At 36.0% G+C, this 10,886-nt stretch overlaps 1 protein-coding gene across 1 annotated transcript in view; it reads left to right on the top strand.

Moving 5' to 3' along the window:
- The window catches only part of Svep1 (sushi, von Willebrand factor type A, EGF and pentraxin domain containing 1), a 217,470-nt gene that overhangs the window by 77,806 nt on the left and 128,778 nt on the right, over positions 1-10,886 (top strand). Inside the window, exons 9-12 of the mRNA XM_004638106.2 lie at positions 4,797-4,926; positions 8,494-8,601; positions 9,469-9,600; positions 10,210-10,404. Coding sequence (XP_004638163.1) covers positions 4,797-4,926; positions 8,494-8,601; positions 9,469-9,600; positions 10,210-10,404 — 565 coding nt within the window. The remainder of the gene's footprint in view (positions 1-4,796; positions 4,927-8,493; positions 8,602-9,468; positions 9,601-10,209; positions 10,405-10,886) is intronic.

The following is a 10,886-nucleotide window of genomic DNA, read 5'->3' as shown; positions in this document are numbered from 1 at the left end:
AGGACTCCGATTTCATCCAGGTCTCTCTGTTAATGCGGCTAATGGTGAGTGCTGCAGGTGCAGGACCATTCCAGCCACCTGAATAGCCTCTTTGTAATTCATTCATCTCCGGGGCTTCTCTTTAGAATATGGCATTACCTGCTTGTATGTACTCTTCAGCTTCGGGAATGTAGCTGCAGTTATGTATATAGAAGAATTCAAGTAAAGTCTTAAAGCACGTATAAGCTAATAATTACCTAATTTTCAGTGGGGAGGGAGACAAGAAAATCTGTTGGGTCTCTCCCCCAAGTAAAATTATTAAATTATTATTTTAACTTTTCAGCTACTTGGGGTTTTGTTGGTATACTCTGGAATTTTTATTCCTATTTATTATTAGTTAACTATTAGCTTTTCACTCTACATATTTCCACAAGTTATAACCTTTGGTGTCTGCTTCATAGCCACATTTATTTTTCAAGCTAAGTCTGTGTTTACATGATTCTGGCATTTGTTGGCAGTGCTTTCATACTCTGACTTCTCCACTTGTAAGAGTTTATTGTGATTCATGTCCTCTTGGGTGTGTTCAAAATTATTTCAGTAAAACGTAGACAGAGGCAGTATTTTTATTGAGCCTTTGTGTGTACAAGAGTGTCTTGAGTCCAGATAGGTACTTTTTAAATAGATTTATTGAAATATTTTACATATTATAAATCTATTCAATTATTTTTAGTAATTCAGTAATTTTACTTGGTTGTCAAACAACACTAACAATTGGTTTTGCAACATTTTCATTCCTAACCCCCTCATCAGGTACTTTATGCTCATTTAGGATAATCCCCAACTAGACACCTCCCTGTAAGCAAACATTAATGTATTTTATCTTTACATATATTTGACCTTTGAAACACATATTTGACACATTTCATAAATGTGTAACTATATAATATGTTTTTGGTATCTGACTTCTTTCATCTGAATTCTTTGTGAGGTATAGGCACAAAATCGCACCTAGCAGTGGTGTGTTCCTGTTGTTGCTGAACACTGTTCCCCTGACCATCTGCTCCATAGCACTTGATTGCGTCCACTTTGTGGCCACCATAAATACTACTGCAGACAGGCATTTAATGGCTAAGAGAATTTGATGTAAGCTTTTTATCCCCCTCCTTTTTAGCATTTTCCCTGCTACTGTGGGATTCTTTGGTTATACATTAAATTATCGAATATCTATCTGTTTGTCTTTAGGTCAAGATTTCTGCCTGATACATCATGAGTCCTTTTTATCAGTAGTTCTATTTTTCTTTAACTCCACGTTTTCTTCTACACTGTACTTTTTTCCATCCTATTCATTCTCTTTTCAAGAACAGCAATTATTTATGTGTTGTATCTACTGTCTTCCTATTTATTATCTATTCCATGATTAGTATTCTAGGTTTTCCTTTTGTGTTCCAGATGAGGAACTTTTAAACTTACTTTTTAAACTTACTTTTTATTTTTTGACTTCGTGGAGCTATTTATATTGGATACCCAGACATAAATTTGTACCCTCACATACCATTATATAAGATATAATCATGCATAATTGGCTAATGAAAGGGATTCTACTAAGAGGGGAAGATATAATGTGAAATATTTAGGACACAATAAGAAAGCTGAATAGGAATTAAAGGAAAATATGAAGTATTTTTCTTTAATACAGATCAAAACAATGAAATCAAATGGAAACAACATATTTGTAGATAGAAAAGCTAAATATCTATAGAATAAAAGTACACTAATGACACTGTCAGCATAATGTTGAAAATTACTTCTATTACTATTATGAAGTATGAAGTAGAATTATACACTGATTTAAATATCAAAAGGAATTAGGTAAAGAGGACTGAGAGTACAGCTCAGTGTTAGAGCATGTATTTAGGCTTGCAAAGTACTTGGTTCAATCTGTAGTACACATGCATGCACACACGCCTGTCAAACCTCAAAAAACCAAAGTATTTTAAAAATAAACATAAATAAAATATGTGGTACTATGCAATGATGGAGAACTAATATATTTGTGGATTTTAAAATGTCGTGAAGGGAAATGAGTGATTTTTAAAGTGTGCTGCTACATTCTTAGGTCATAACACACACAAAACTCATTTCCAAATTATTTTTAAATCATTAAAATTTATTTAAATTTTTAAAATTATGGGCTATCTCTGAGGCCTGTACTACCACGGGCCTCAGAGATAGCTCATCAGTCTAAGTGCCTTCCTAGGCAAGCATAAGGACTGGGATTTGATCCCTAGTACCACATGGCCTGTCAGTCCCAGGCGTGATGGGGCACACCTGTAATCCCAGTGCTGGGGAGGCTGAAACAGATGGATCACTATGAGTCTGAGTTGCACAGTGATACCCTGTACCAAATACATATTAATAAAAAAAATCTACCATCAAATATATTTAGATGGTTATCAAATCACTTCATGAATGGCTTCCTAAGCATATTTGAAGAACAGATCACTACAAGTCCAATCTAGTAGTGAGACCCTGAACACCCTGTAGATCCTTCCTTAAAATACAAAAAAATTTAAAAAATTTAAAAAAATAAAAGTACAATGGAAATGAAATACATTTAACTAAATATGTACTTCTGAAATTGTATTTCTAAAAATTTCTTAGTTAAAAAAACACTATCAAACAGTGAAAATGCTTTAAATGTGTCCATTACAGTGTTAATTACATAGCATACTAATATGACTTTATTATATCACAATTTCAAAATTGATGAAGACAAATATAATTCAAAAATTAAGCAATATATTGCAATGTAATTTAACATATTAACTTATGCTAAGAACTTAACCTTAGCATAAGACTTTAAGACACTAGCACTGAGATATTATAGTTACACACACAGAGTCATATTCATAGTGACGTAATTCACAATAGCTAAGCTATGGAAATGGGCTAGAGCCCAGAAATCGATGAACAGACAAGAAATGTGACACATATTTATGCACAGTGGCATATTTTTCATCCAGAAAGGAAAATGAAGATTATAACATGTATAAAAATAAATAAAACTAAAAACATAAAAAGAAATAAATGACTCTCAGAAAGTTAAAGGTCACATATTATATCTTAATTTGAGAAATTTAAAAAAAAAATAAAAATAGAGGAACGATGACAGGAAACTAGAAGGATAGACTTTTATCAATGAGAAAAACAATAAAATTAATAAAAATATGTTAGATGCACATATCAGTATATCAAAATGAATCTCATTATTCTGCATAACTATTATGCACCAATTAAAAGCAAAAGAAAGATACAGGCTGGGGATGTAGTTTAGTGATAGAGCACTTGACTAGTGTGTATGAGACCCTGAGTTGGATTTTCTAGAATCACACACACACACACACACACACACACACACACACACAGAAAGATGACCTAATGCCATATACTTTTAGTTTCCCAAGAAGTGATGGTAATTAATATAGATCAGGAAACTTTGACCCTGGCTTTATAGCTATTGATAATGAGCATACAAATTGATACCAGATTTTGGGACAGAAATTTTGTGTTATCAGTCAGCTAAATGTTAATGGTTTGGGGTTAATTCTGTTCATGGAAATCTAAGAAATAAGGTAAGTGTTTTAAAATTATCTATCCAAAACACTCCATCCCAGAACTATGTACAAGAATAACACTTGCAGGAAGAAACTCATGTTTTTCAACAGATTTTTCCTAAATCATCTTATATACTACACAATATTATGGCGATATTTGAAAGTTACAGAGACATCTTCAGCTTTAAAGGCTATATAAAAGCACAAAAAATTTAAGGCATTATGTTTAAAATATATGGGAGATAAATTTTCTGATCAAGGAGATTATGGAGCCACAGAGGAATGTGATCGATGATGTATAGTGTGCCTGGGGAGAGTCACATGGAGAGAAAAAACATTCTCTCAGGCTTTCACAGAGAGCAAAGTGGTCAAACAATGGTTGTGACTCATCTTCATGGCTGACACTGACAAAGGATCTATGAAATGCAGTACAGGGCTACAGGATAAATCCTGAAAGTCTTTGATTGACCTTATCAGATACAAAAGTTACATTTCTTGTTATATAGATCTTGCTTTATCTTGGTCTTAACCATCCAGCAGAAAAGTATAAAAATGAGGTATATATAGTAAAGCCATATTAATACGGTGAGCTGTAAAAGGCTCAAGTCAATAACTTCTGAGGATAACCCACTAATATTAGAGACTGCTAGACAGCGTTTGAATTCTAGCTGAATTCAAACACCTGTAGTATTTAGATGCCAACAGAATATCCACCTCTTACAGGAAAAAATAAAATAAAATTTAAATTAAAAAAAGATACAAAGGAAAGATCATTTTGTATTTATATATACAAAATAGTTAGGATAGATATACACTTACTTTCACTTAATTCAGTGAGTAGAAAGAGGTGTACTAATAGCGTTTGGATAGGATATCCTGTCTGCTTCTTGTACTATGGATAACCACTAAGAAGATAACAATGTACACTATATTGATTATCGAAACTGTCCTACTAATCAGCTTTGAAACTGTCTCATTTATATTTGTTTCTCAATAAAATTAAAATAAAATATATGGGAAAATATAACACTATAAATTATGTACGTAGTTTTGAAAACTATACAGTAGAAAGTTGTGATGTATTTTTCTTTACATAAAATACTGTGCCATTTTTAATATTGCCTAGCTAATAATATATAAAATGAAAGAGAATAAATGCATTTTGGCACTAACTTTAGCTTTCAAAGTATTTGTCTCCCAAAGGTGTCACTCCATGTCCACCCAGCTTTTACTCCCCCTTATCTCTTCCCAATTGGAGATGTGGCCATCACATACACAGCAACTGACTCATCCAGCAACCAAGCCACCTGCACCTTCCACGTCAAGGTCATTGGTAAGTCTTCAAATCACAGGCGTGGGTTTGCAGCATATCCAGCACATGAGGGACTTTGTCTTTCTTTAGCTTCAACAACGTCCTTTCCACTGCTTGTTCCTATTGGCATTGAAACCTGCTCAAACCTCTCTGTGTATGAAACCTGCATGTCCTTGAACTATCATGGCATGACTTTGATTTCGTTCTATAAGAGCCTCTTGAAAAGTTTTTGATAGTCGCCATCCTGCTCTTCCTTCCAGCTATTATTCTCAGAGTCACTCAAACCTGGCTTCTCTCCACTGATATATAGGTCACCAGTGATCTCTGGTATGATTCCAACTGTACACTTTTCAATCTTTATTTTACATAACCTTCCCTAAGATTTTACCTTAACCACACTCTTCAATCAAAACTTTCTCTTTTCCTAGTTTTTCTGGCCCCAGTCCTTTTTATCCCCCATCAACTCTCCCATGTTGCTTCTGCACCACATCCCAAAGGCTGCAGGGGTGGACTTTGCCCCCTTCTTTCTCTGATTTTTTTTTTTCTTAGTGATGCTGACTGATGACTCCAAGATCTCTACCTGTGACTCTTTCCTGAAATCAAAACCTAAATGTAAAACTCCTTTCAGGGCTTTCCCATGTGGGATATATGACAAACATTTCCCACTCAACTCTAACACACTCTACTTCTTAGTTCGGAAAGTTATAAACTGATCAGACAGCTACCAAGCAAAGACTTAGGAGTCATTCGGCTTTTTCCAATCACCAATATCAGGTTCTCCTGGTTTCATTCTCTGAATAGCTCTGGAATCCCTTTGTCTCTCCATTCTTGCAGCACTACTGTTGGTCAGAGCTTGGGCAGAAGGAAGATGGAGATGGTTTCTGGCAGCATCTCCCAGTCATCCTTCTTAGTCAGTCACCCAGTGGACACCCAGTGCCTACTATCAAGATGTAATACATGGAGAGCTATGCCATGTCGTGGTCTCCAGTAGCCAAAAGCACAAACTGCTCGAATTCATTCTATCTTCACTGTGGACATGCAGTGTGATCACTTATGGACCTGTGCTTCAATTCCTTCATTCAAAAATAGGATTAGTAAATCAATAATAAGCTATTTCATACAGTTATTATGTGCTTTAAATTATTTACAAACTATAAGCCACATGAAATATTGCCCAAGACACATTAAACTTTATGTAAAAGCCAAATAAGAATATGTTGACATTTTATTACTTGCCATGGGTCTATTTTGAAAGTATTTACCTTAAAATTTAATACTTTAAATCCATTTTAGCTTAAGAATTTTGCTCAGCAGACTATAGCACCTGCAAGCAGGCTCAGGGGCCAGGAGCTCAGTCTGAGATGGCAGTTGAAACTGGACATGGTGGCATTCACCTGTAATCCCAACTCTTGGGAGGCTATATACAGATGGATCACTATGAGTCCGATCTAGTGTGAGACCCTGAGTACCCTGTAGACCCTTCCCAAAAATACACACACAGAAAAAGAATTTTAACAACTTCCTGAAATAACTATTGTATATCAAACTGGGTCCTTCGCCTATAAATGATAGATTTTGGTGAAAGTAGATAAAAGATTCAAGTAAAAAAGAAAATCTAACTCATTTATCAAAGCTTACTTTTGTAATTGCTTTTTCAGTATTGTTTTAAATATGACCTTTACCAGTAGCATGAGAAATATGTTGGATCTTTTTCTCTGGCATTGTTATTTAGAGCATGGAAATGTGGCTTAATATTTGCCAAATTTTAGATTTCCATGTAAAGAGTTGACAAGGTGAAATGTTAAATATACATTCAAGCATCCAGCTGGGTATTTGATGAATTTCCAAATTACAGAAGAGAAAGAGAGAAAGGGAGGAAAATGGATTAAAAACAGGATCAAAAAGGAGAGGGGTGCATGGGGAACAGAGACAGGGAGACAGAGACAGAGAGAGAATCCCCCCAAGCCTATGTTGTTCGTGCCCACTTCTGGTTATCGGTGTCTCACTGATGAGTAGGAGGTGAGCAAAATGCTTCTGCCTGGCATCCCACAGAGTCCTACCAGGAAGTTGGCTTCCCCCCCCCACACACACACACACACTCTTTGGGGCAGTGCTTCTGCTGTCACCTGCAACCCTTTGACAGCAATTGACTGAAGCTTATCTGTACCTGTAATTCAACTAAAAAGTGTTTGACAAAAAAGTCCCATAAGCTGAGAAAGTCTTGGGATATCTATTTGTAATTTATTTAGGGAAAATAATGCATGCTTCCAGATTTGTGAATCTAGCAGTAGAATGACTTAATTCAGCATTCTCAAAGCACATCGGCCTATTATGAGCATATTCTCATCCGTTTCTGTATTCAACAACGTATTTGAGCCCTTGTGCCTAAGCTGGATGTTGTGCTACTTAGTGGAGAATTTAACATGAGCAAAACAGGCTCTAATGGTGGTCTACAGAGTTCACAATTTAGAAAAGCAGTAAAGCTAAAATATTGCACTGATGCAACCACAAGCATGAGGGAGGAACATCTCTCATAAGTCTAGATTAACACAGAGACATATATATTCTCAGGGTAAAGAGGATGTTTTCATATCTCACAGATAGAAATCCCATGATTTTAATGCTTATGACTGCAGGTTACTAGCTTAATGACCTCAGGCAAGTCCCTTGAATTTGCCTAGAATCTTCACCTACAGAACAAAGATAATATTTTTCCTACTTTCTTCATTACTTCAAGGCGTCACACGATGAGAACATTTCAAACATGTAAAATCTATACTAAATGATTTCCCCTATATCCTCTTTGTAATCTTTTACTGACATCTAGAATGTATACCACACTCAATAAGGGCTTTAAAACCTGGCTCTCGAAGTCCCTGTCCAGTCTTCCCTTCTACCTGAATCCCAGTGTGCGGCAGTGCAGACTCAGACTCACGCTTCTGTAACTTCCACGATGCCTCTGGCCCCATTTACATTTCCTCATTTCTTAGCCCCCACCCGACTCTTTGTCTTCGCCTAGAAGGAACCCCAGTTCCCCACCTTTGCATGGGACTTTCTAGCCTTCTAGAATATCACGCTCTCACTTCATGTCTTGCCTATTCCATCACAGGCCTCATGTGGCAGACTCATGTCTCTGCCCACAGACTATTAGCTGAAAACCTTTTCTTGCCCTGTCAGAACAGAGAATAGTCATGGATCACTGAAGTGAGCATTTCACTGCTTCAACTTATCTAAGGAAAGGGCAAGGATGAGTCTTTACTTCCAGGTGGGCCAGCTCAACCACCTTGCACAGAACCTACAAATTCGGGGACCATCACTTCTAAAACGTTTTTCACACCGCAAAGCTCACAATAACTTTAATAGCCTGGCTATTTCTTCTTCAACCGATAGAGGCCAGAATAGCAAAAAACCAACTCTTTCTTTGGCCATCACATTCAGGGCTGAAATGTGCCTCGTTGTCAAAGGGGCCGCAGGACCCAAGTCTTTTCTCACAAGGTCAAGGTTCTCTGCCAGCAGAGATTTCACTTCTCTCTTGCATAACTTTTGCAAATCAGTTGTGACTTGTTTGTCTTCTGTCTTGTTGTTTAGATGTCGAGCCACCCGTCATAGACCGGTGCAGGTCCCCTCCTGCAATCCAGGTCTCAGAGAAGGAACACGCTGCCAGCTGGGATGAGCCTCAGTTCTCAGACAACTCGGGTGAGCATACAAGGCTTTTGTTATCAGTCATTCTGAACTATGTTTTGTTTTTGAAAAGCTTTTCTAAAGGATAAAAGATGCAAGCAAATAATAGCTATCAAAGTCAAATGAACAGTCAATGCTTGTATAATTAAATATTTAACAGTATCTCACTCTTACCTACCTGTGGATTTTCCCTCTATTTGGTAGTCAGTACACATTTATTAAACCTTTGCTAAATGTTGTACTTGAATATGTTCATAGATCTCTGAGCTCACAATGTCCTGAAGCATAAATTATTCATTGCTTCATACCTCTAGGCCAGTGCTATATATTCATGCTTAGTCCTTAAACATTAACCAAATAAATTATAGGACACACATATGAAAGTACAAAAACTGAGTAAATACAACTGAAGCTCACTTGAAAAGCTTCCCTAAAACACAGAAAATAGCAACCAAAATGCAAAACAGATTTCTTAATTAGTTTCAAATGTCTCAACTGACTTATTCAAGTAAAAATAATTAGCTTAGCAGAAATGCCTTAATTTAATGAGGTCTGTGTCTGCCATTTCTCTGTAATAGCATAAATATTAAATCTTTCATTTTCTGCTACTAGGCCAATCAACATAAATGGAATGCATAGCTGATTTGCATAAGCAGAAAATAAAGACTTCAAGTCAAAGATCCAGGAGCCGGGGAGATGGCTCAGTAGAATAAGTGTTTCCTTGGCAGGCACAAGGGCCTGAGTTTAATCCCTGGATCCACAAAAAATAAATAGATAAATAAATAAATGAATGAATGAATGAATGAATGAATGAATGAATGAATAAATAAATCTATGAAGTGACTAGAGGCTGATATAGTTAAAAATTTGTACCCTGTGTAGGTGCTGTCTTGGTGATCACAAGGAGTCATATACAAGGAGACCTTTTTCCTCATGGGGAGACCATCGTGAAGTATACAGCCACAGACCCCTCAGGCAATAACAGAACATGTGACATCCACATTGTCATCAAAGGTATTCTCTTTATGAGACCCCCAAGAAACTAGCAGATCTTTCAAATATGTAACCACTACAATTCTCGATTTTGTGAAAGATGGGCTATGAGCTTTCGATTTTTAAAGTAAGAGTGCAGTACTAGCAAGTTATATTTATGTTTCTATCATTCTTTAACATGATAAATGCAAATATTTTCAATAGGCAGTGTTTACTTACCATTTCATTAATGTTTCCTCTAAAGTTACTAAGCATTACCAAGGATCCAGTTTTAAATGCTTGAGGAGATAGAGTCTGACAATGTCTTGCTGTATAATGTTATTCAGTTTTCATTTTTGTTAAAGGAATCCTAAAATAATAAGCCCAAATCAAAAAACCATTTAATTTTTATAAAATATGCAGAATGCTTAATTACATAAAGCCACAATTTTTCAGTGTCTGCTCATGTAAGAACCAAACTGCACCCACTGCTGCTCTTCCACCCTAAGGACTTCAGGTTTTCATAGGTCTCTTTCCTAGGAACAGTGATGGGTAGGAGGCATTCTTTAAATTTTCAACATAAAATGCTGGAATTTAATTTATACTTCTTCTAGTGCTGCAGGCAAATAGTAGAGTGTCATTTTCACACAGGCTCTCCCTGTGAAGTTCCCTTCACACCTACAAATGGGGACTTCATCTGTACCCAAGACAGTGCGGGAGTTAACTGTACATTAAGTTGCCTGGAGGGCTACGACTTCACAGAGGGCTCCATGGAGAAGTACTATTGTGCTTATGAAGATGGTATCTGGAAACCACCATATTCTACTGAATGGCCAGACTGTGCTAGTAAGTTTTAGTTTCATTCTGGGCCCCTTTAATGTACACAAATGTGCTTGGGTGTGGACTTGTGTATTCTCGTATGTTAAAGAGGAAGCTCACCTTACAATAAGAATTAATGTAAATGAGTGATTTATGAGTAAGTAATTTGCTCTTCCCTGGATTTAGAGTCTTGATACAAATTGGATTGCAATTATCCGAACTATCTGTGTATAATTGCAGTCCAATTTGAGTCAAGATTTTAAACCTAGGGAAGAGTAAACTACTCTTAAAAAAAACCAGTTAATGCTTAATTGTTTTTTCTTTAATTTTTTCTCCAATTTTGCATGCATATATCTGATAATCTGAACAACTAATTAAAGACAACAATATGCACTATAACAACCATTGTTGAATTCATATTATTTTGTTTAGTGAAATTTTGTATCACTTCTAATGTGTTTTTTTTTTTTTGTTATTTTGTTTTGCTTTGTTTTTTACGACTTTTTATT

This window comes from Octodon degus, unplaced genomic scaffold, assembly GCF_000260255.1.
Source record: "Octodon degus isolate 3935 unplaced genomic scaffold, OctDeg1.0 scaffold00094, whole genome shotgun sequence".
In the NCBI taxonomy this organism is placed as follows: Eukaryota; Metazoa; Chordata; class Mammalia; order Rodentia; family Octodontidae; genus Octodon; species Octodon degus.
The sequence above is the reverse complement of the archived record's forward strand: the minus strand, read 5'-3'. Positions and strand labels throughout refer to the sequence as shown.